Below are 27,449 nucleotides of genomic sequence, written 5' to 3'. Positions count from 1 at the left end.
TAGATCTTATCCTGTAATGTTTGAGTATTGTGAGGGTGTAACTTTATTTAGCGTGAAGGCTGCTGAGGTTAGTGTGCAGGCTGAATCATCTGACAGTGTGTATAGGGAAGTCATCTTAACCATATAAACAGCTTAAATAAACAGTAAAGGCAAATGTATGCAGTCAATGGTCACTGGGTCAAACGGAGACTAACAGCTGGAAGACGACACGAGTCCCTAGCTCTGAAGGACTGACTTCTTTTACACATGATACAATGATGATATCATATTTTTGGACATGTACCATAATATTACCATGGCGCTGTTTTAAATGCATAACTCCAGAGGATGATGCAGAGAGATTGGGAATGAGGTATGGTGCACGGGAAGTGAGAAAGCGAGTGAAAGGTTATTCTCACAGATCAAGCTTCATTAGGAATGTGTGATTCAGTGCTGAGCTGCACGGGCTTGTTTCACCAGCAGAATCCTGTATGTGTATTGCTCTGCACACACAGTGTGTGTGTGCTTTTTGGATACTCTTACTGTTATTTCATGTCATTTGTGAAATAACTAACCCCTCAGGCCTTAGCAAACATATAAACCGCGGCCTCTCCCAGTTCTACGTTGGATAATAGCAAAGTGCAGATAATTTAGTTGGATTACGTTCAATTGGATTAACTGATATCCCTAGTAGAGCAAGAATTTCCCATAGGAAAGACATGAGGGTGTGAATAGGAGATGATGTATTTCCAACTGGTAGAAAGAGAGAGAGAGAGAGAGAGAGAGAACCTGTGGTAAAGGTGGGCGAGTATTTGCATTTCTCAAGGAGTGGTTGTAATGTTTAAGCTAAAATAGTTAATAAAACTAACTTGTCTACATATACTATGTTTTTATCATTTATTTTGAATTGGCTTTTATTTTTAACATTTTAATTTGTTTAGTCATTTTTGACGTTCTTTCTTAGTTTTTCTTCCCAAATGGATTTACTTTGATTAGTTATTTCAGTTAGTAATTTTAGTAATTCAACCCAGACTTATTTCAGTTAGTTGCAAAGACAAGTTTTTCATCTGATATTTATGTTTTAATTTATTTAAGCTTTGTTTCATTGAACAGATCTTTTTGATTAGTTTTAATTGATGATAACAAGACTGGACTAAGTTCATATAAAAGTGTTTTTCATTTAGTTATAAGTACGTAATGTGTGTAACCAATTATATGTGATTTGTGTGACTCAAAAACGTTTGAGTTTCATTAAATGCACTAATTAATCACACACTTTAATAAACTGTGTTTATACTATGCAGAACATCCTAACTCAGTCTTGTATTGGATTCTATGATGATAGAATTTGATAATTTATGGCTTTCTATATGTTGTTAGTCTTTAAAACAGAACTGTACTCAATAGAGAAATATTTCTTTCTATTAGAGTATAATCAGGCAAGCATCATGTACAGTACAGACCCAGGTGAAGTGACTGCTTTGTGCTTTAACAGATACACACTCAGGTGAAGGGCATGCAGTGGTTTGTGTTGGAGTGGGAGGGGTTGGTGGGATGAATGCAGCATTTGTGGTTTCTCTGAGTCACAGTTTAAAGTGCTATTACTGAGTTGAATGAGTGTCATTTTCTGCATAGGTACCATGAACGATGATTTAACTGCTTAAGCAACTGAATTAATTTAGTTTGAATGCGAACAGGATGAATGTAATACCAGTCTTCATTTGTCAGTTAACCCTTGTAAACCACAGCAGGAAAGTGTCTTACTTTCACTTCAAACCCTCGGGCTCTTTTTCTCATTCCCCTACTTTGGAAATGACGTAACTGAATCATAAAAGACGCAGTAATAAAACTAATGACTACTGGGATGAAGAAACAATTTATTGCAAAACAGTGCAATAAACAATTCAAGTTTATTTCAAAATATGAAAGAATATTAGAAGTTTGAAAGCATGGGAAGGCTGGCTTGATTACATATTTTACAATGCGTTATGCTATATAATGATAACAGCGGCTTTTTTGATTGGTGGATCAGTCTTCGAAAATCTTTCGACTATTGCATGATGCTGCAATCATGTGAGGTGTAAGTCCAATACCACTTTCATATCAGCTATTGAACAGCACAACAGTGCGTACCAACAAACTAGAAATTACTCAGTGCACATTTAATTTGCACTAATATTTGAACAGTTTACCATAAAATTATAATCTTGATTTGGATTGGAAATTGATTTGGATTCTCAACTGGTGGGTTATGTCAGTCATTTTGCAAATTGTTGGTCTTATGCAGGTCTAATATTCATTACTAATACTGATAATTCTCAGGTTTGTTTACTTTTGTAATATAAACTATTTTGGTTCTGCAATGGGTAGCAAATTTTATGTTAAAGGAGTAGTTCACTTTTGCTGATAATTTACTCATCCCCATGTCATCCAAGATGTCCATGTCTTTCTTTCTTCAGTCGAAAAGAAATGAAGGTTTTTGATGAAAGCATTCCAGGATTTTTCTCCATATAATGGACTTCAATGGGAACCAAACGGTTCAAGGTCCAAAAGACAGTTTCAATACAAATTGCAACGAGCGTGCATCACAGAACAGAGCAAGGCGAGCATTTGAGCTTATAAAACTTAAACTTTAAATGAGTTATCATTTCGCTAGCTAAGGCCCTTATTCATCGTCTGGAATTGTTTAAAGCCCTTTGAACAGTTTGCAGTTTGCACTGAAAGTGTCTTTTGGACCTTGAACCATTTGGTTCCCACTGAAGTCCATTATATGGAGAAAAATCCTGGAATGTTTTCATCAAAAACCTTAATTTCTTTTCGACTGAAGAAAGAAAGACATGGACATCTTGGATGACATGGGGGTGAGTAAATTATCAGCAAAAGTTTTTTTTTTTTTTTTTTTAAAGTGAACTACTCCTTGAATATAGAACATGATTAAACTGACTGGTACCTTATGCATTAAACGTTTTTAATACACATCTTTCAGCCAATCCCGTTCCCGGTAATCTTCCTACCTGCAGAGTTCAGATCTGACACTGATCAAACACACATGTCTGTAATTATCAAGAGCTCGTGAAGACCTTAATGAGCTGCTTCAGTTGTGTTTGATCAGGGATGGAGCTGAGCTTTGCTGGAAGGAAGACCTCCAGGAACATGATTGGACACCCCCGGTATAAAAAATATAAAAACAATATCAATAAACAGAATTTTAAGCTGAGTTCAAATGCATAGACAAGATTATAAAGTTTAAGGTCAGATAACTGTAAGTAAAAGCTGGGGGAAAGTTTGGTTGTAATAGGTAAAATGAGCGCAACTTCCGCCTACATATGCTTTTAAAGAGATACCCTTAGAAGATATCACAGATGTAATGCTATACTTCCATGTTTTTTTGTGTGTGTGTGTGTGTGTGTGTGTGTGTGTGTGTGTGTGTGTGTGTGTGTGTGTGTGTGTGTGTGTGTGTGTGGGATTTGAATGTACATCATGCAGAACAGGCTCACCGAAACCATGAATCACTCAGACCCCCCAATCCAACAAAAAAAAGTGTGGGAAAGACATGAAAGAGGACGGGAAAACTGGGCTTGGAGGCATTCAAAGCTCTAGGATGGCATGTACTAACAGAACTTTGATGGTTTGTTTTTGGCTTTGCACCAATCTGAATCCGGTTCGAGGAATTCCAGCCTCTGTGGGAGTGTGTTTGATTGGTGTGAGCAGTACCAACTTGTATTCAACGTACTAGGGTTTGGTCTGAAACCGGTTTTTAGAAGAAAAGGATTTGGGATTGAGAAACTTTGCGGGATGTGTTTGCTGATAACAGTGTTCGTTGTCTCGTGACTGTTTGGAAATGCGTGTTTTCACCGTCATGCCACAAGTCGTAATCTCACAAAATCAGGAAAAGGTCAAGAGCAGTTTGTCAGGTGTTTATTGTTTTATTTACATGGCAAATATGCTTTTCTCACACACACCCACATCCTTTAAGGCCACAGCAGCACACACACTTTCACTCCCATCATAGGCGTGTTATCTCTGACCTGTTTCCTTGCAAAGTCTTTCAGCTCACACCTCAGTTTGCTGGCGGGTCAATGTGTCTGCATGAGCATTTCTTTCAGTGACTTTTGCCCAATTTGGTCCTTTTAATATGCCCCAGTAAAATCAGTCTATGATGCTCTCATGTGTCCCTGATCACACTTGCTGGGGTGTTTATGAGCCCATCATGTGTTTGTCTTTTCACTATAAACCTCAGTTTAAACCGCCACACAGCTCAAGCTTGAGTAATCCACTCCAGCAGCCGCAGAAGTGCAAATCCCTCGAAGCACACACTGATTATTGATTAGATTCATATTTATGATATTTTGTCACCATTCACTGACCCTCTTGTTGTTCCAAACCTGTGAAGCATGAAAGAAGACAGAATGTGAATGCTGCACTTATTCACATAGTGAAAGTGGTGATTTATATTTTCAAGCTCCAAAAGGGACCAAAAAAACACAAAAAGTACATGTTATTATGTATACATTAACAGTCCATGCATTAGATTTCATGAACTAACAATGAACTATATATATATATATATGTTTAATTAAATTATTTTTTTACAGATTTTGTTATTCTTTTACAGTATTAATGTAGAATTTATTTCATATATATATATATATATATATAATACATAAAGTAACATATAAAGTATGTCCTTTTTAGTCATTATTCACTGATAATCTATGCTTTTGAATCTCATTTTGTGCTTTGTGTACTCAAACTTGGCGTGACACAGGAACACCAATTGTCAGTCAAATGACCAAATTTTCTCTGTTTGTTGTATTGTCATTTTGGCAAACATATTTGAGTCATTCTTCAAAAAAAATATGTGGTTTTGTGTTCTACTGAAGTCAGTTTTGGGATGACACGAGGGTGAGTAAATGTTTCGTTTTTGTGTGATTGTTCCTTTAAAGAATCAGTTGAGGACAAAGGTTTTTAGTTATCTATATCTCCACTGGCCAGAGGCATCTGAAACACTATCGTGTTAGCACAGTGACAACGATATGACACACTAATTTACAATGCGGCATAAGCAACCAGCTAGAATAAGATAAGGACAACAACAGAAAGCATCTGACTCTGTTGAGTTATAATTCTTAGAACAACAGCACATCAGTTGTAAAATATTATTATAGAATGTAGATAAGGTACAAGAACACAATGTGAGTAACAGTTGAGCATTAAGAGGCAAATTATCCAGACCTAAGGACTGTAAAATACAATAGGTCAAGATATCCATTGCTAAGGCGTTGGCGATATCTTGCCACAGGTAAAGTGGCGTCCACGAGAGAGAATCCCCTTTACTCAACAGCTGGCTAATGGGAGATCAAAACAGGATCCGTGTGTATTGTAACGCTTGAGGGCTATGCCTTAGCCATAGAGCTGTGCTGTGACTCAAAAGTGTAAACACAATAGACTAACCAGATCGTTTTGAAAATCTCTCTTCTGTTTTGACAAGGAGCAGCAAGGAGCACACATTGACACAGTTGTGTTGGCTGAGGGGAATTCATTTGCCTACTTTCATGATGACAGTCTTGATGGAGTTGTAGTTTAAATAAATTAATATATATTAATAATTGTATAATAATTAATAATAATAAAACATATCATTTTTCACATGTTCAAATAATGCTAGGATGTTTTGAGTTGCCAGAGTGTTGTTATGTAATTGCTAGGGTGTTCTGGTGGTTGCCAGGGTGTTGCTATACAGTTGATAAGCTGTTCTTACTAGCCAGGTTGTTGCTATGCAGTTCCTATTGTGTTCTGAATGATTGCTATGAAGTTGCTATAACGTTCTTGGTGGTTGTCAAGACATTGCTATACAGTTGATAAAGTATTCTTAGCCAGGTTGTTGCTATGCAGTTGCTAGGGTGTTCTGGGTGGTGGCCTGTGCAATTGCTAGGGATTTCTGGGGGGTTGCCACAGAAGCGTTACTAGATTGTTGATAAGATGTTCTCGGTGGCCAGGTTGTTGCTATGCAGTTGCTATTGTGTTCTGGTTGGTTGTCAGTGCGTTGCTATGCAGTTGCTAATGCTATTGTGTGCAGTTCCTAGAATGCTTTGAGTCTTTGCCAGAAACGTTGCAGTGCAGCTATGAGATGTTCTTGGTGGTTATCTGGGTTTTTTCGCCCCCTTTTATACGTTTTATCACCTGTTAGGTCAAATCGTAAAGTTGAGCACTTTACGTAAATAACAGCACACCCATCCTCAACAAATGGTGTAAGATGAGATTGCTTAGGTGTTTGTATAAATCCCTGAACCTACACATGAGGGATGGCAATAGTAATGTGTGCTTAATTATTGTCATTTAATACTGAACAAAAAGTGTGTGAAATGACTACACAAGGATATGTACACTATGAGACCAATAATGCTACAGGCAAAGGTGTATCAGGAAAGAGGATGTGGCTGAGAGGTTCTCAGATTTAGCTTGCAACACTAGTAGTATGTAAGTTTCAATCTTACCAGATGAATGCAACAACTAGTTCTCATCTAACACACGAATTCGTATATACCTCCAAATGTTCATACACATGCAGCAAAGTATTTGCATATGTTTATACCTCTGCTTTTCACCCACTTCCTGTCAGCGAAGAGAGTACTTCCTGTTTTTTTGTGGCTTTGCGGTTACACGTTAATTCTGGATGAATTTAGTTTTACTATGTGACCTCGCTCTGTCATAGATCAGTGCTGTTGTATTATGCAGACACATCAGTTTTACCTGTGGATTTAGGAAACTTTTAAATTAAATATGATAATAATGGACTTTTCGCTTTCTAATTAGAGTATTGCTTTGTAACTATATGAAAAATAGGGGAAAATGACTCAATTTAATGTACAAAATTTGAATCTATATGTTAATGATGCCAATCATTTTCATATCAAATGTTTTATATGGTTTAGTCAAAGTCTAGGTACTAGTTTTATGATGTATGCATTGTCGGGGACACGGGGCATATTTTACAATAAAGTGAGTCAAATGTGCAAATTTACTGAATGTAGGGCATTATCATGCTGACTTTTGAACCTGGTTTTGCTGTAAATTGGTCTTAACAGATGTGAGGGAAAACACAGAGTTATGAAGAAACTGTAGGAGGAACAATGGCTCAAAAAGGACACCCATCCTCCTCTGCTCGACCTAGATAGAGTAAAATTACCAGTTACAGCATTAGTCGCGGTAAAAGTACAGTATTTAAAAGAGCAGAAATGCTCTGGATCAAGTGTGCCGAGTATGATGTTACAATAAGATTGGCATTTAAAAGGAGGGGAATTCATTAGAAGGGGGCCGTTTTTTTCTGTCGTAATGAATGCACATACCCTAAGACCCCTCACACAGTTTTTCACACCACAGATCAATTCACGCAAGCCCCTCTTTCATCTTGGCTGTGTCTCTCTATGCGTTCACACATAGTTGTTGTAAAGCATGAGAGAGAATTGGCAGCCATCTATAAAATGTGTGAAGACAAGACCCGACTCACTACAAACGACGTCCTTTGAACATACTGCATTTTACAGACAAACAATAAGTACTTGTGCTTAATATTTCATGGTCTCCGACTTTCTTTTAGAAAGTCAATTTATGCTTCTTCTGCACCACTTTGGCGAGAAGACATGAATGAAAATAGAGCACTTGTCTGTGGTTTATGAGACAAAACTTACACAGCAAAGAACAAAGGGCCTACGTATTACGGCAAAAGCCTACACTAAAAGGAAATCACACATATATGTGGAGATGTTTATTTTTGTTACCATTGTGGGCTGCTTTCTGTTGTCTCACCACTGAACTACAGGCCTGCAAGGAAGTTTCCAATGCGGTTATCGTGACGAGGGTCTTGGAGTCCAGGAAGTTGATGTTGGAAGGTTTAAACATTCTTGTCATTTCTTGTCATTTACATATTTTGGAGTGTTCTGGGAGTTTTATTGGTGTTTGCTAATGCCGCTTTTCCACTACACAGTACCAGCTCGACTCGACTCGGCTCGCCTTTGTTTGGTTTTCCACTGTGTAAAACTTGTACCTGTACCTGCTTTCGGGTACTTTTTTTTGTATCACCTCCGGCGAGGTTCTGAGCGAGCTAAGGCGATACTAAAATGTCACGAAAAAACAATGCCGACTGCTGATTGGTCAGAGAGAATCGTCATCATTACACGCGCCAGATTATCCAGAATAACCCCGCTATTTTTAAATAGTTTGGCCAGAGATAGTTACTAAACTAACTACTATTATTATGGCTACTCGGAAGAATATGCCGTGGCCAAACGAGGAGGTGCAGACTTTCCTTTGTTTGGTGGCCGAAGAGAGGATCCTGCGAGACTGCAACGAGGAACAAAAGGCATCGCTATGACGACCGGGTACTATTTGTGGCGGGACTGACTGTAATGGAAAACGGAGCGAAAAGCGAGTCGAGTCGAGTCGAGCTGGTACTGGAAAAGCGCCATAAGTCAATATTACTATACTCGTACTTGCGGTCTTATTATTCGAAAATTAAGTATTCAACTCAAGGTAAAACAACAAACATGTTGATAAAATGAAAAATGTTCCACAGAATTGCATTGAAGGAGAGACGTGAGCCATATCTAAATATCAGTAAACCTCACTCCCTTGGCCTCATAAGGCGACCAAGGATCCTTGTTAGCGCATCCGCCACCCAAACAGCGTAAATGCCCCACTTGGAGTTGTTCGAATAGGACAGGTCACATTTGGTGCCGTGACCCGGATAGGAGTGAGGATTAAGGTGGTGAGTGTAACTGTAAGAGTTGTGCGAGTAAACCTCACTCCCCTGGCCTCAAGAGGTGCATTAGCGACTGACGCTAGAGACTGCAGTCTTTAGCATCCTTGTTAGGTTCGAATCCCGCTCGGAGTGGGTAGAGTAGGACCGGTTACATAGACTCCAGAATATCACAGACTTGGGCAATGGTCCAGTAAGCACTGACCTAGTACAGCTTTAGGAACCACATATCAACATGCTAAAAGAACTTTCATAATATCTTAGGAACCAACTAGCAACATCTTGGCCTCATGGTGTGGACGTTTGCATGTTTACGCAAAAAAAAGTGTTAAATGTGTCATTCTGCTTGCAGCTCGCTCAGCGTCTGTGAGGGTGATCAGAGCTGCTTCATTAAAGGGTCACTCCTGAAGCGCTCATGCTTGACTTTCCCTTCTGTCTCCTCCATCACTCTCCCTCTCTCGTTTATCTCAACAGTGTTAAGAGAAACGACATCCGAAAGGGACACAGATTTTGTTTGGACAGGAGCTTCTCTCCAAGGGGAACAAGGTGACAGTTCATCAGCACACATAATGTGACACAAACTAAGATCTAGGGATGTATTCAGTGTTACCATACATGCTCTCAAAGGTTGACACTGTCTTATTGTGGTCCGCCCTCTGTAGTGATGACGTGTGACTCTGAACCACTCCAAGTTATTTTAAGACAGGTACATATTAGATGCAGTGTGAGTACTGAGAGACTCTCGTAGCATGTCCCCTATAAATTTCACTTGTGTATTTATGGACTGGACACACGGACCACAGGAAGGGGGAGGAATCAATCAAATTGTATGAGTTAGCTTACTCAAAATTTCAAGTTAGTGCAATTAACATGCTTGTGTAGTAAAACCAAGATTTAGAGTTAAATGAAATTCATCTGTGGAGCTTATTAACTTTAAAAAACGGATGTTAATTATTGCCTTATTAGTGTTTACAAGAGAAAGAGACAAAAAAGAAAAGGTTTTCATATTTTTGTGACAATAATAAAAATGTGTGAAAGAATTTCTGTTAAAATGTACTTAACTATCATAAAAATAACCTTGATGGTCTTTAAATTTTATTTCTTTAAGCAAAATACTTTTATTTTTCTTGACCTTTATATGTTAACGTAAGCTTTACCTGCTATGTACCATAATATCAATTCATTTGTTTCAATAATGAAGTTGAAATTATGACCTCAATGCAAATTCTCTGAAGTGAAACGCTCGGAAGGATTCTTAGAATGAATGAACCGCATGCAGAACTTTCTTTGTGGTTCTCATGATTCATCCACCAACCATAAGTTTAATTCGATGACTATTGCAGCCCTAACCAAGTAATTAAGCAAGTTATTACTGATATTGCAGTACATGTGTAGACAATTTTGAGAGCCTACCTCAAGTGTGTTTAGAACTGCTCTTACAAAAGTGTATTGATCATGCTCATTTAAACGGAGAGGAAAACATTGGGCAATGTACCTTTAAATGTCACTAAACTCCCAATTCAGGGGGTTTAAAAGATAAGAAAAGATGTCATCAGCTTCAATGCTTTTGATTCATGCTGCCTGACTACTTCATCAATGTGAGCTCTTTGTTTGAGAAGTTGTCGAAGACGAATTGTCTTTTAGGTACACTTGATAAAGGCTGCACTTTATTCTTTTAAAACCTCAGATAGTGGATCTGTCTGGCTCTCGTCTCCTTTCCTTTGGTCTTTTAAAGGAGGCGGCCCTTTGTCTTTGCTCTTTGGTTGGTTCCTTAAGGAGTGACCTCACCTCCTGACCTCAGTCCTGAGTGACATGCTCAAGCATACACTTCTCCAACAGGGGGAGGTCAAAACTCAGAAAGTGGCAAGTGCTCTTCTGTGTACAGATGGGTTTTAAACACAATTTCTAGAAACAGTGCAAAGAGATTAAATGAGTGCTCTAGTTCATATTTAAATGTTGAGAGTGATTGGTTACCAAGATCTTTATAATCAGGTTTCCCAACTCATACACTGCAAGTCTTTAATATGCTATAAAAATGTTTAATCAGGAAACTTGGAAATGTGCTTTATGTTCTTAATCATATATATAATCACTTTGACTATATTAGTCATATAATATGAGACAGATCAGGTCCTATTTTGTCATTTAATTCATTAATTATATGTAACTATTTTCTATTGCTACTGTCCATTACTGAATAAATATTTTATTGTCTCAGTATTCTTTTCGGGATACCGATAACTAAAGACTGATTTTGTTTCCCCATTTCGAACCACGAGAGAAGACTGCTAAAGGTAGCAGTCGCTAGAGCTCTTCTTGAGATTAGGGGAGTGAGGTTTACACGGCCTACGTCTGTTACATTTGCATGGCGGATTGGTGCTGGTCTAGCTTGTTGACCACCATAACCATACTGGTGAAGTTAGCCAGCAATGTCTCTCAGATGAAACTGGTTGACCTAGGAAGTCTACTGGATATCTAGTTATGAAGTCTATAGGACCAGCATCTATACCACAGCATATGCTGTTTTTAAACAAGTTTTCCCGTTTTCAGCTCTTCTTAATTTCATTTAATGTCGAGAGTGCAGATTACCCCTCCTGCTAATAGCCATGTAAAGACATCAGCATCTGCTGCCTCTGATCCAAGAACAGTGTCGAGTTACGTGCTAATGGATCCTCATTACTGCACAAAGAGGGTTCAGTGAACTTTAGATTCCTGACGTATCTCAGCTGGCAGTCGTGTGATAAACTGTAAACTGTTTGTAAAACCTGATTCAGGACCACACTGATTACATCTAGACTCAGATAAGAAAAGTTTGTAACATCAACATAGCATGAAACTTTAAGTGTTGAACTCATGAAAACATTCATTTGTTAGCCCAAAGATCATTCATTTACTTCAGCTACGTGTCTTTCCAAACTCATGTGATGCTATTTTTTCTGTAGAACACAAATTGAGAATTTCAAAAGAATAGCCTGTAAACACTCATTTGAATTTAACGAAATTAAAAAGATCCAAAATGCTTTATGCCCGAGAGGTTTTCTAAATGTCTTAATTGATTGCATAATACTTTCATGGTTTACAGATTTTCTAGTGATAAAGTATGTTTATGAGCTGGTAAATTCAGAAAATGATCCAAAATAAAAACTTGATTAAAACTAAATGATCTCATGATGGGAACGCCTAAAAACGTTCTAAATCTGAAACTATTAGTTCTACTTAGAACCTTTTCTTAATATGACCTGTTAACAGTGCATCTTTGTTTTAACACAACGTTTTAAATATGAAAATGATCCTCGTCCATACTGGCGTTTCAAAAGCAATCTCCGTCCACACTACATGACCGAAAATGCAAGTCACATGACCACAAATGTGACAAAAGTACAAGCGGAAACCGTTCCCGTTTGTTGCCGATTGCTCTAATAATAGCTTGCATTTTTCGATATAGACAGCTGCAGTGTTATAAAATGCAGAGTTTAACTGTATGGACAACAAAGTCAGCAAAGCTTGTAGTTCTAGCCTCCATGTTATTGTTTACATGGTCGTCAAGGCTGGTATTGTCGTGTTCCAGTAGCGTAATGGTCATATGATAGGGCAACACATTCTCATCCCAAGACGTCATCTAACTGACGTTTTTGACCATACGTCAACCTCCGATGTTTTAGGGCACCCTTTAACGTCAGTTAGATGACGCTATTCTAGGGCGCTTTACCTTTAGCGTCAGTTAGATGACTCAGGTTTAGGTCTGGGGTAGGGGTAGGGTTAGATAGTGTCATCTAACTGATGTTAAAGGGTGCCCTAAAACGTCGGATGTTGACGTATGGTCAAAAGCGTCAGTTAGACGACGTCTTGGGATGAGAACGGGTTGGGTAGGGACTTGACGAATCGGTGAAGGATACGCAATGATCCAGAATACCCAATCAAGGTAGTCACGCCTTTGTTTTCAAAAGTTTCCATTTTACCATGGACTGATTTGATCTAATTTGCCGTACGTTATTATTATTTACTTTATTTTTTTACTTATATATATATATATATATTTTTTTTTTGTTTGTTTGTTTGTTTGTTTATTTATTTATTTTTCTTTCTTATTATTGTTATTATTATTGTTATTATTTCTCTCTTTTATGTTAATAAAATGTTAAAATCAATAAAAAGACAATTGAAAAAAAAAAAAAAAAAAGAAGTTTCCATTTTGGCCCGTCTACACTGACACGTGACCTGGAGTTTTCCAACTAAAACGGGGTCAGCAGCGTTTCCAAAAGTCTCCGTTTTTGAGGGTCAGAAACTCTGGAGTAGTGTTGATGCCAGGCAGAACCACAGCTAAAGTTATACGCACTAGTGTAAACCGGGTCTAAGATTGTGGAAATTCTCCAGAATTACAGTTTGGAACATTGTCAAGTCACATTTATTTATATAGCGCTTTTCACAATACAGATTGTATCAAAGCAGCTTCACAGTGATAACATGAAAGTAGTACAACACAGATCAACAACATTGCTAAACACTAAATAACCCCAACTGAGCACGCCAAAAGCAAGGCGACAGTGGCAAGGAACCAAACTCCATCAGATTGGATGGAGAAAAAACCTTGGGAGAACCCAGGCTCAGTCGGGGGCCAGTTCTCCTCTGGCTTACATTCATATTGTTTATATATAAATATTAAATATAAATATTGTTTATGTATAAAACGGCGCCATAACATATCGCAGGCGTTGAGTCGTCTCTTCACAGGCGTTGGTCCTCTCATCATTGTCAGGGTGAATTTCTTTTTTTGTGAACTATGATGCTAATGTTTTAGCCAAACGTTACACATCGAGCTCCTGGGCACGAATGGGTTAATATGGCCTAGCTGATTTATAGGGTTCTGTAAATAAGATGTCTTTTGCAGCCAGTCATTAACTGAATGATCTGTTTTTATTTGCAGACGTGACCCTTTGTATTTCCAAATGTAAAAATCCTGTACCGACCGATCTGTAATTATGCCTTTTACTCGCCACCGCTTCAGACAAACTATAAATCACGCAAAACACAACTGCGTCTGAGGAATGTGAAATGGTTTGGCCCTCTGCAGACACACACAGATACACAGATGCACTCTCTCCTCTTACACATTCACGCACTCCGGCACATATATACTGTCCTTTTGTCTCTTTTGACGTCCCTCAGCTGTGCACTGTCACTCAGCCCATTTCATGCTGCTGTCACAGGACATTCTCCCACAAATCTTCCACACACATGTTCCCTCTGACACACGTGACAGAAACACACACGAGCATTCAACTCTGACAAGTCACATACATCATATTACAGAAGTGAAATGAGTTGTGTGGGGGTTTTACTAACAGCAAATGTTGATTTGCTTATGATTTGTATAAAATAATTCGATTTGAATTGGTGCTTTTAAAATGGGAATGCAAAGAAAGAAGCATTTTTTTGAATACTCAAATTTAACTTACTGTGAAATCAAACATTCTGACACAAAATGACATTTAAGTATGCATTAATCACACTGAAAAAATACCTTTTTAATTAATACTTTTGTCTTATATTCTTGTCTAAACGGTGGTAAATATACACAAGGAGCAAAATAGCTCAAGATATTATGATTTAACTTTATTTTTCTTATCCCATTAGAAATGTATAAATATTATAAAGCATAAATCTCTCTAAATTTAGTGTGGTTGTGCTTAAAAGGTAAAAAAAAAAAAAAAAAGCAATGCCGTGCATGAATATAGAACAATGAGTTGTTTTTTATAACCTGAAAATCTAATTTACTGCAACATGATTGAAATTTGGCATGCAGAATTCAAGGAACTATATCTAGACATCAAGGAATTCTATCTGACCAAAATGTGCTCTTGTCACAAGGACTCGTTCTGACTAACCTCTATGATAGGGTTCTGTGTGCCACATGGCGAATAAAGAGAAATCCAACTTCTCAGAAAGTACTCCCTAGAATGGAATAGAGTGGATCTAAAATAATCTTTGTATTTTTGCATTTTTATCAAGCAATGACCCGATCAATCCAATTCACTTCCAAACTACACACACATGCAATCATTTGAACTCGGTCTAGTGTTTGTCCTCTCCGCAGAAAGTCATCTGGCCTTGAAATCATAGTGATACGTCAGCCACCAACCATACACACACATGTATCAATCACCCGGGAATGTAAACCAAGCTTGGCTGAGCACTTTAATCATGTACTACTGAACTTTGTCCCAGTATTTAGTAGGAGATCTTGGTCCCTTTAATTCAGTGACATGTGTATCTCACGGATACTTGGAAAGACGTCAGTTTTACTTGGTAAAACCTTTAAATATATATTACCTATATCATGTGTATATTTTGGCCTGAGGCTAAACAGATTGAGTCATAAACATGCTTTACATTCTGCTCCCCAGCATCTTTGTTTTGGCCTCACCTTTATTTAAATAAATTTGAATAATCCCCTCTTGGCAAATTGTTCTGTATCTTGTCACATTCCTGTGTGTTGAAGAGCTTATCATGTTCTTTTGATCTCTGCAGGTGTAGGTACAAGATGAAGAAGTTAAGAAATACATGCCAGCGGTGATCCTGAAAATGTGTTTCCCACGGAAATGAACTGCATACAGGTGAATCTCATGCTTTAAGAAATTTGAATTAAAAGACGTAAAGTTTCATGACAATTAACCACATTTCAGGCCCAATTTCCATTACTGTAATGCATCTGGAGGTTTTTTTTTTACAACTCCCATGATTCAAACGTCATTATACTTTGCAGTAAGATGCGTGGGGGCTGAAAACACACTTTTGAGACCACTGAAGTGCAGCTAACCACCTGCCTGTAGTGAGACATTTGCACCTTTGCAGTTTAGTCATATCACTCTTGAAAGACCCATCCCCCACTCCTCCTCCTTTTTTATCCGTTTCTCCACAGGCAAAACGAAGAAAAGCCCCCTCGGCCCGAGAGAATAAGCGAGAGGGGTGGAATGAGAGAGCGAGCGAGTCATGAGTGCAGCTTTGAACAACAAGGGGAAATCCTCCTATTGAGAGGCATGCGCTGTGGAAACACTCATCACTCACAGAGGTAACGGAACCGGAGGCCATGCACAAACCAAAACCTTTAGCCAATTATCTGGGGAACGTCTTCTTGATGCAGTGTTATGCAAAACGGTAGCGATTTTAACAGAAAATGCAAACTGCGTTTCCTGAACGTTTAAAGATGCTAAAAGGCTTTTTTTTTTTTTTTTGGAAAGTTAAAGGGATACTCCACTTTTTTTGGAAACATGCTCATTTTACAACTCCCCCAGAGTTAAACTGTTGAGTTTTACCGTTATTGAATCCATTCAGCCGATCTCCGGTTCTGGTGGTACCACTTTTAGCATAGCTTAGCATGCCTCATTGAAGTGGACAAAAACAGTAGCATTTCTCAAAAAAAGAAATAACCAAAGTGTTTTGATATTTTTCATATTTAAAACTTGACTCTTCTGTAGTTACATTGTGCACTAATACCGACGGAAAATGTAAAGTTGCGATTTTCTAGGCTGATATGGCAAGGAACCATACTCTCATTCCTGCGTAATAATCAAGAAACTTTACTGCCGTACCATGAGTGCGACAGGCATAATGATATGACGCAGCGCCTGAAAATAGGCTACCTTCAGTCACATTGAGATGGTTCTCACTGCAGAACATGAAATCCACGGGGAGGAGTCGGATCCAGATCCAACTCCTCCCACCTTACATATTTATAAACCTGATCCCTAACCCCACCCCTAAACCCACCCAGCTCCACCCCCTGATCCCTAACCCCACCCTTAAACCTACCCAGCTCCACCCCCTGATCCCTAACCCCACCCTTATACCCACCCAGCTCCACCCCCTGATCCCTAACCCCACCCCTAAACCCACCCTGCTCCACTCCTTGATCCCTAAACCCACCCCTAAACCATAGAAGTTACCAAGCTGGGGACTATTTTCAGGTGCTGCGTCATATCATTGCGACTTTACAAATGTAAAATCGCAACTTTACATTTACCGTTCTTAGTGCACAATGTAACTACAGTCGAGTCAAGTTTTAAATAGGAAAAATATTGGTCTTTTTTTTTTTTTTTTTTTTTTTTTGAGAAATGCTAATGGTCTTATCCACTTCAATGATGCTAAGCTATGCTAAAAGTGGTACCGCCAGAACCGGAGATCGGCTGAATGGATTCAATAACGGTAAAACTCAACTGTTTAACTCTGGGGGAGTTTTAAAATGAGGCTATTTCCAAAAAAAGTGGAGTATCCCTTTAAAGATCTGACCGCCTACAAAATGCATGCATGAACATAACCCTGATTGTTTTGCATGTTCTTGTAAAATGTGACTCGATTTCTTCTTGGAGCGATTCAAATTTGTGGTTTTTCACACTGAAATACTTGAAGCGCATCAAGAAGTCAGCGAGGCCCACACAATGGAGTTATGCAGGGAAATTTCACATGAATGTCATATATAAGTATTCACCACGTACTTTCTGTTGTAGCACTTGAGCTAGCAGTTTACTCACAGGAAACTCAGGGGGAAGCTCCCCATCTGTGTTTAACATAAAAAAAGGAACGTTTCCTGTCGCTTACAACTGTTTCTTTCACATCTGTCTCATTTGCATGATTTCCACCCTGATGTTAGAGTCAGTGTTTATAAGCCCAAAGAGTTACATAATAAAATTACCTTTATCCTGCTTCAACAGAAGTCAACAGGAAGTACATGTTTTTGAATGGTTGTATGTGGTCATTATGAGAGCACTCATTTAATTAATTGAATCCATTGGCCTATTTTCTTGGAAAAATGAATGCAGAATGTTACAGAAACAAATATGTTTTATTTTAATTGTTGATCAAATCACAAAAACCTGCAGTAAATGATGATTTCATGCATGAGCATTTTAAAACTCGTAGTCTTTCAGCATACTATAATAATTTAGGAGGTAATTTAACATCCTGTGCAGAAATTATGAAATGATGTTCATTAACAGATGGCTCTGATAATCTCATGTTTCATTGGCTGAAAACAGGACACAGCTCATATGATCAAATTATCCATTTACTTCCCCATTGTATCCAACGCATGTCTGAATATTACTGCATTATGAAATTATTAATATTCAGACAACGCATGTCTGAATATGAAATCAAATAGCCTTTTTGAATGAAAGATAGTGCAAACAAAACATTAATGTAATTTAAGTGGCCAATTAAGCATCCAAATGCTTGTTAGGTCTGTATATTCACAAACGATTTTGCAACACGTTGTTTCTGCATTTCTTTCTTACTGCATGCTTTTTTCCTGATGAATGATAAAAACATTGAAAACCAATCAGAATCCATCCTACTTTCAGAGCTTGAGCATTTAAAGTGGCAGATGTAAAAACTACAGCGCTTTCTTAGAATAAACAGACCGATATCGTCCACTGGTGTGGATGCAAATATGGTTATTTTTATCGTTCTTGGTGTAAAAAGGGGTTTATGTTTTCATCTTCTTTCTATAAAACAGATACTTTTTTACATTGATTTGAACTTGTTTGATGTTTCTTAACAATACAGTATAAAACTTTAAGCTGAAACGACACATGTAGAAGCCTTTGGCTTTTAAATGTATTGACAAGCTCTTGCGAATCCATAATGTTGCTCCAACAGAAAAAAGAACAAGCGAAATATTTGTAGACGGAGGTGTCAAGTGTTAAATCTTAACACAAAGAGGTCAAGAACAGGTGGGTTGAAGGGTATATTATGGGAATGGTACACTTTCACATCCTGACGGTTGTTTGGTTGAAATCAGAAGATCATGACTAATCAACCACCTGAAGCTCCCACCCCATTACCAGAAGAGTTCAAAGAGATTGGGTTCCTGTGTGTGTGTTATGATCTACCATCAGTCCAATCATCTAACCAAGTTAACTGACTGTCTTGTCTTCACAGTTGATTGTGCATGACAAGAACGTCCAACTAAAAATATCAACCACCACCAGTAAAACTGGTACGATCATGAATGATCTCTGAAGCTCTGAGACTTTCGGTGAGCTCATTAATGGTGTTGTGGTGTCTTATGATTCACTTGCTGTATCGTCAGATCATGCTGAAGGTAGAGATGAGTTGTCAGACACCAACATGCGTACAAGGGGAAGCCCCCCGTGCAATAACAAGACGTATCATCTGACATACATGACAGAAATGGAAGTTTTCGGCTCAAAAACACCCACCCATGAGGCCCAGGTCAAATATAGAGCTTTTTTCTGAAAAAATGAAAGGGAATCTTTTTTTAAGGGGCATTATCAATTTCTCTCTCTCTCTCTCTCCCATACCTCACTCATTCTAAGTCAAGTAGCCTATCGGTATTATCATTGGTTATACTCAGTGGTGGAATGTAACGAAGTACAAATACTTTGTTACTTTACTTAAGTACATTTTTCACGTATCTTTACTTTACTTAAGTAGAATAAATAGTGCATACTTTTTACTTTTACTTCGTTACATTTTGCAGCAATTATTATACTTTCTACTCCACTACATTTCTACAACTTCTGTTACATTTTCTAATCGGTTTTTCCCCGGCCAAAACGTAATCTGACCGTCCGTTCGTTGCACTTTTGTCTCACCAGTGACGTTTAGTTGCCATAGATACATCAACTAAATGCGTCTCGCACGCAGTGTGTTTATCGTGCAATTTATACGCGAAAATTTGTTTTTACGTGCATAGGAAACGTGTGTAATATACGTTTGGTTAGGATTATGGCAAGCCAAGAGGTTGAGAATTACACCATAAATTAATCGCGTTTACTGCCAAACATAGTTATTAACATATAGTAAGGATAAGCATGGTTTATATTGCCTAATTGCAAGCTTGTTTCAGAAATGGTGACATTTTTTTTCCATCATTATTGAACATCATTATAGGAGTATTAGGTTGAATGAGTTAGAATTAAATGTTTTGTTAATCATTAGAAAATAGCCATTAAAAGAATCAATTGTTATGCAAGTACTTTTACTTTTAATACTTAAAGTACATTTAAAATCAGGTACTTTTTACTTAAGTATGGTTGTCATTGTGTTACTTCTACTTTTATATAAAGTAAATATTTATCTGGTTATTTGTACTTTTACTTAAGTACTGAGATTCAGTACTTCCTCCACCACTGGTTATACTTAAAGGAATAGTTCACTTTTGAACAAACCTTTGCTGGTAATTTACTCACCCCCATGTCATCCAAGATGTCCATGTCATTCTTTCTTCAGTCGAAAAGAAATTAAGGTTTTTGATGAAAACATTCCAGCATTTTTCTCCACATAATGCACTTCAATGGGAACCAAACGGTTCAAGGCCCTAAAGACACATTCAGTACAAACTGCAAACTGTTCAAAGGGCTTTAAACGACTCCAGACGATGAATAAGGGTCTTATCAAGCGAAACGATCGTTCATTTAAAAAAACTAAAGTTTGTTTTATAAGCTCAAATGCTCGCGTTGCTCTTTTCTGTGACGTGCGTTTGTGACTCTCCTGTTGGAACTCGTTCATCAAAATGAACAAATCTTTTTCCGAGTCAACTCGTTCGTTGGTTTGTTCGTTAATTTCTTTTCGACTGAAGAAAGATGATATGGGGGTGAGTAAATTATCAGCAAATGTTTGTTCAAAAGTGAACTATTCCTTTAAGGTTAGGGATTTAAACAAATCCCAAATAATTAATATAATAAGGTATTAACTCGTCCCACAATGTCAAAACTACCAAACAAATATGACAGACTTGGATAGTCATATTGGGATCATGGATCTTGGTATGCAGCCATGATGTAGAACACCTTAGCAACACCCTGGCAACCACCCAGAGCACGCTAGTTATAACACAACAGCCTGGCATCATGACTAAGTTTTACACAGGCAAACTACTCTTGTGTGAGTTAAACTGTCACAACTCATGAATTACGTGAGTTTTGCGTAAAATGATGTACAGATCTGCATTGCAATGGTCTTACTGATGTAAATGGTTTTAACCATAACTTCTATTTTCATCTAAACTGACTTTTTTTTGGTCACCCAGATTTCACAGAGCTTTTCTCAGGCTTGTTGGCTAGTCACAGACCACACATGCTGGAGAACGCTGAAATTAAAGCAGAGTTTTTCCTTGAGGTAATTAAAAATGTCACACAAGGGCTTCATTATAAAGCCATATAGTTTCCTGATGAGAGGTATGCTTACAGCAAAATAAAATAAAACATGCAAGTTGGAATTTGATGCTTTTTATGTCCTTTTTTAAGCGCCTGGCGATGGCAGCTTCACTTTCACAGTACAGAGTACAATTCAGAAAAACTGCTTTTTTACTTGTTTATAATGAAATATTCCTAAAGTAATCTTTATAAATAAGATTTAATCATATTTAGACACAGTCTTTGGTCTAGATTCCCTGACTCCGCCGGCCAGTGAGTAGTTGTTATTTTCCATGAGTGTCTTCATGTACAGTATGTACAGTATGTCTCTGTACTTCTATGAATTTTCCTGGAGTGTGGTCCACGTGTGAGGGATCACCCCTAGCGTCTGGTAGGCTGGGATGAAGGTCTTTTCTCCGCCCCCTGTGTTCAGCCCCTTTAGGGTCCGCACAAGCACACACTGTACATAAAGAAGGTGGCCTCTTCAGCTTAGCCAGAGAGAGTTGAGTTTCTAGGAAAAGCCTCACAGAGCGTCTCCATCCTAGCCAATGTTTAACAGGTGCCATAGCTGACCAACAATAACAACACTGAGGAACTCACTGACCCCGACTCAGAGTGCTTTCCAAACTGTTTCAAACTGAGGAGATGGAATGACTCTCTAGTCTCTTGAATTTAATGTTATTTAGGTATTCAAGTTTTTTATTTGTAATTATTTATGAATAATTTTTATTTTATTAAGTTTTTATTTTTAATTATTTATTATTCCTATTTTGGTTTTCTTATTAAAGGTACACTATGTAAGATTTAAACGAATCACGGTTATACAGCTCAACACGGTTAGTCTTTTTTGTTTAAATCTTGTTTCTTGATTTACCGCGAGTAGCGTATTTACCAAGCCTAATATCGATCAACTGTCATTTCATTCGATTTTTTTTTTAACTAAGGCCCCGTCCACACTACTGCGTTTTTGTTTAAAAACAGAAACCTATTGCTACGTTTGCACCTCCCGTCCGAACTAGAAACGCTGCAGCGTCGTTTTGCGTTTTGAAACTGTCTCAAACTGTCATGACGTGTCCTTCCCTGATTCGTCAGCCACCCATCACATGACCCATTTCCTATTTACACCGGCACGCGCATGCCCATTGTTGGTGAATGGTCACGTGATCCTCGGTTTCAGTCTCGTTTTTAATGTGGACGGAGATCAATTTTAATACGCACATTAAACACTGGTGTGGATGGAGATCGTATTTGTTTTAATACTCCATTTTTAAACGAAAACACAGTAGTTTGGATGGCGCCTAAGATTTTCCTTAAGTACTTTCACTTAAAAAAGCAATCTGGTGGGTTAAAAAAAACCCCTAACATTGAATAGGGAACCCGAGACGTATCTAATAGGAGGCCATTCAATTACACAACAATGCCTGGAAACGCTAACTTAGGTTTTAAATTTGCACTTTTATTGAATCCGATACCGTTAGCGTCTCAAATGTAAATTTGTGTAAACGGTGGCATCATGCGCATGCATATTAAGTGTTTAATCTATAGGCGTTGTGTTTTTTCACAAAGTGACACCGCCAACTACTGGCCTGGCATGAATAATGAAGCGTTTTTAGTCGATTGTTTTGGAAAACCTTTCCATTTTTATTACATCATTGTCTTGTAAACAACACACCCTTCAGTTGCAAATGATGCTTTTTGTGCAAGTTTACACTAGCATTATGTAACGGCACGATTCTCACAGTTGTTCAGTTGGTGTCTTGACAAAGTGTAGATATGTCCTGAGGCGTGCAGAACTGAGATTACATTGACTGCGCTGACATGCAGTTATAATTAGTTTTCAAACAGCAACTGCTCTTGAATTCTTTCACACACTTTCTCTTTTCCTCTTTCTCCCCACATACACCTTGACCCTCTTGGGCATTTTTGGGGGAAGGGATTAAAGCTTGAGACGGGGGTTGGAAGGGGCAGAACAATTACCCTGTAGAGGCGTTGGGCCAGACCCCTGCAGGTAGAGCTGACAGGCCGAGACCTCAGGCTGTCATGAGCTATTAGCTAGGCAGAGACGGCCGGAGAACACACACACACTGATGGATGAACTAAACAAAGAATAGGTTTTTTTTTTTGGGGGGGTCTATAGCTATGTTCAGCATACTACTTGTACTTATTCTCTATATTATGCATGCCACGCTGTATGGCAATATCCACAAATGCACGCTTATCAAATAACAAAAGAAAAAAAAAAATCAGCCGCAAAGTTGTTGTTGTTTTTTAACCACACACTATGTACTGTGGAAATTGCCTCCATTGAAGAATGACCTACCTTTGAACATATACTGGGTGTGTGTCAACCGAATGATGCAAAGCACTTAAATCATGTGCAACTCTTGCGCACACACACAAACACACGTGGACTGTAAATACTTCCCATGATAGCGAGGGGAAAAACATGATGCTTTGCATTTTAAAACACATCACTACAAACAGCACCCCCCCCCCCCCCCCCCTCTCACACCTTTTCTTTACTTCTCTTTTCTTCTCTTTGCTGTACGTTTCTTGGTTTCTTCCTCTTTCTAAATTCATAATTCCGTAATCTAATGTATAAAAACAATAAATCTCACAGGTTTACAGGCGTGTCTGTTCATTTTCTTTGGTCACTGTGCTCAATAACCTGTTTTACCCACAGAGTTTCACTCAGGGGAATAAAAGGACAGAGTGACAAATAAACCATCAATGAACTATGTAAGCCTGTGGGCAAAGGATTTTACCACCTTTTTTGACAAAAAAAAAAAAAAAAAAAAATTTTAAACATGCAGACAACCTTTATTAATTATTATATTTGTATATACTATACTTACTGTAGTATGTTTTTCTTATTTTTTTTAGTAAAACCCATAGTGCAAAATAGAAGTCTTGCTTGAGGAAATATATTTTTTTAATCAATTTTGTTCAAACCTGCCAAAATATATTTCATTTCCAGTTTTTAAATACATTTTAAGTAAAAAACAAAATGTGTTTTTATAGATTGATTGATTGATTGAAAATATATAAAAATAAGCAAAAATAAATATATTATTAAATAAAACTGACACCGTGTGTGCGATATTTATTGTATACTATTATTATTAAATCTGCTATATTATTTATATATATATATTGAAATCTAAAATTATACTGTAATCTATATATAAATACAAATAAGAAAACTTAATTGAATTAAATTAAGTTTTTAAAACTAAGGTCTGCGGATTAAGCCTTGTGTGTGAATTATTTCAGCATATTATTTTTAACCTATGTTGTTGTTGTTGTTGTTGTTTAACCCCACTGTCAAATAGTTGTTTTTCTATTTTAAACTTTTGACTTTTTTCATATTTATGCTTAAAACAAGATTTTCTATGTGCCCTGACCTCTGCGTGTGTTGCAGGACATTCGTGAGATGACAGACAGGCACACCTAGAGGAGCTCGGGGGTGAAGCCCCCCACGGCGAAGGAAACGGCCCGAGGAAGGGCCTCATGCTGAAGGGAGAGGGGCCCGGCTGCTCCTTACACAATGAAGTTCTTGGAAGATTCTTGGAAGGTATTGTGATTTACGGATTCATCTTTTTACTCCCAGCTCACTTTGAAACATGGAGCAGTTTCTCAAAGAATGAGGTGTTTCGCGTGTGACCCAACTGACTGAACCGCATTTTGGGGCCCTCAGAATATTAAAAGAAATATATCGCATAAAGCAGCTAACATGTCAACACAAGCTTTTATCATCCCTTTGTCATTAGAAGCCTTTATGTGGAATAATCTTTCCGACACAATTTGACACGCATAAATTCCATTAATGTTTAAAGACACCCTATCTGCTTCTACGCCTAATTACCCTGGCGCTCCTCTCACTGTGACTGGACTCTCATTATGCTCTGGGGGAATGAAGAAAAGGAGGTTTAACATCCATAAAAGAAAGAGCCTTCTTATGTTCTGGAAAGTGGATAAACAATGACCTTTAACCTTTGCTGGATTAGGCTTCATTAGGGGGTGACCCTAAACCTCTTTTCACCCATACACTCATCTCTCTGGGATTAGTGGTCTCTGACCAGTAGGTCTATGGGCATTTAAAAGCAAATAGTGCTGGTAAACAATAGCTTCATCAATACGTATGGTTTCTTGTTATTTTCAGTCTAGATAGGTTGGCTAGTTAGTTGTGTACAATAAATGCTTCTATGTACATAAAAATAAATGTTTATTCCATCAGTTGTCCCAAAACAAGGCAAAGAAAGCCAGGGATTTAAGATCCATTGAGTGCAAATCATTATGCACTTAAATTAGGATTAAGATAAAGCCACTTTGTTTCAAAAGTGCTGTCAATTCTTTCAAAAGGTTAATCTTTGCGAGTCGATAAGGTTATCAGTCAATAGTTGATGGTCTATTTTGGCTATTTTCTATGTATAAAAAATTATTCTATGGCACGTTTCTATGTATTGCTACTTTGACTACAGTAAAACACTAGTGAACAGTGTCTATCATAACCATCTAGAAGAGAAGATAACTTACATGCCATCTTTTCTTGAGGGACACAAAGTCAATTATTTGACAGTATGATGTATATTTTATCAGTTGTATTGATGAAAGTCAAATAGTGTGCCATGTAGCAAGCCGAATTGTGCTTTCTCAAGTCAAAACACATTAATCAGCAAATAATTCACACCCATTGTTCTGTTGGTGTGTGTGTGACATAGAGGCCTATAATGACAAAGAATATAAGATCTTAAAGAAAAAGTAATGTTTGTTTAATGGCACCATAGCTGGGTTGAAGTCAACATGAACACACAGTGTTTGAATGCCGTTGAATGTAGTAGATATCAGTTTTTTGAGATGTCAGATGGGACTTTTTCTCAAGTGGATTGTAAAAGTGAATTCTTTATGGCAGTTGGTTGGAAGGGAGGGTTTGGAAAAGTTTATCATTTTTTGACAAGATTACAAAAGCGACAAGTAAATGATGTCCAACCGTTTGGTTCCCACTGAAGTCCATTATATGGAGAAAAATGTGTTTTATGTTAAAATGTAAATTTTTTTACACACAATTTTTTCACAAGGACAGTTGTGGTGTTTTGTAATGCCGGTTAAGAGCGCAGGGAAGATGTGCTTTGGAATTGACAGACTTTAGCCCTGTGGCTTGTGCGTGTGGTGTCTTCATAAATCAAGGGCTGAACACACACATGCATTGATCTCAAACTGTCCCACAAATACTTTCCCAGCTCCACACGTTCTCCCAGGACTGTCCCCTGCACACACACACACCCCACAGGGTGTATCCCAGCCTCAATCAGATCTCACACCTGTCCTTGTCTACCACTCCGAAAAGCCTCACGTGTCGGCGTAGCGTGTGGATCTCACTGGCTATTTGGCATTTTTGTGCCGACCCCTCGAGGGTTTCAGAAAATGCTAGTTCTCCAAATGTCATTTTTCAGAAAACAGCCAGCAGTCATTCACATCTCAAAATCTAATTTATCTGTCAATCACTTAATTCATGTGACTCACTGCTGAAAATAACTCTGGGTCAATTGTGCTTGTATAATGCTTTCATAAATCATGTTTTATCCCTTGCATTTTATATATATATATTTGCAAACAAAAATAGGTTTTAAGAACGAGTTGCTAATGTAGGTTATTAAAACAAAGTTATGGTTATGCGAACATTAAGAAAATGTTCCATTTTAGCGTTACTTTTAAATGTTCTTTGAACATTCTGAAACATTAACATTTGAAAAACATTACACTAAACACTAAATTGTTTCAGGAAAAAAAAAAACCTTCTATGAACACACTATAAATTATGTTTTTGTGCAAATGTTTTGAGAATATTCTTTAAAGGGATAGTTCACTTTGAAATTAAATTTTGGTGTTTTATCTTACCTCAAGGGCATCAAAGATGTAGGTCTTTGTTTGTGCTGTATTTTCAATTTTGATATTTTTAGGTCAAACCGTTCTTGTCTATCAGCCATATAATGGAGGTCTATGGTCACCACCTCAAAGAGCATGCACAGAGAAGTCCAAATTAAACATGATTTAATGACTCGTAAATGTAAGTACACATTGATGGCTTAAGACACGAAACGAGCGGTTTGTGTGACAAAACGAACAGTATTTATATAGCTTTTACCTCTTGTAACCACAGCCACGTCCAAGTGATCTGAGGGCTTGGGCGCTTTGTGGAGACGAGGTAAAAACTGTATAAATAATGTTCGTTTTCTCACACAAACCGCTCGTTTCGTGTCTTTACATTTACGAGTCATTAAATCATGTTTAATTTGGACTTCTCTGTGCGTGCTCTTTGAGGTGGTGACCATAGACCTCCATTATATGACTGATAGGCAAGAACGGTTTGGCCTAAAAATATTAAAATTGAAACTACTGTGGAAAAAGACACCTACATCTTGGATGCCCTTGAGGTAAGCTAAAACATACCAAAAATGAATTTCAAAGTGATCTATCCCTTTAAGTCTAGATAACTTGGAACATACATTTTATTAACATTACTGGAAGAATGTTCGCTTTAAAACTTTGAAAGAGCC

The 27,449-nt window shown here is 37.8% G+C and overlaps 1 protein-coding gene across 4 annotated transcripts in view; it reads left to right on the top strand.

Annotated features, from left to right (window-relative positions):
- The window catches only part of LOC120493330 (uncharacterized), a 63,967-nt gene that overhangs the window by 17,253 nt on the left and 19,265 nt on the right, over positions 1-27,449 (top strand). For 3 of the 4 annotated variants that reach the window (XM_089134437.1, XM_089134436.1, XM_089134438.1), the window contains 4 exons: positions 15,266-15,351; positions 15,501-15,566; positions 15,657-15,806; positions 24,314-24,466. In XM_089134437.1, coding sequence (XP_088990563.1) covers positions 15,266-15,311 — 46 coding nt within the window. In that variant the 3' untranslated portion in view covers positions 15,312-15,351; positions 15,501-15,566; positions 15,657-15,806; positions 24,314-24,466. Of the gene's footprint in view, positions 1-15,265; positions 15,352-15,500; positions 15,567-15,656; positions 15,807-20,786; positions 20,876-24,313; positions 24,467-27,449 lie in introns of all 4 variants that reach the window. The other variant, XM_089134439.1, reaches the window with a different exon arrangement.

This window comes from Pimephales promelas, chromosome 8 (genome assembly GCF_988280905.1).
Source record: "Pimephales promelas chromosome 8, fPimPro1.hap1.1, whole genome shotgun sequence".
NCBI lineage: Eukaryota > Metazoa > Chordata > Actinopteri > Cypriniformes > Leuciscidae > Pimephales > Pimephales promelas.
This window is presented reverse-complemented; position numbering and strand designations above follow the sequence as displayed.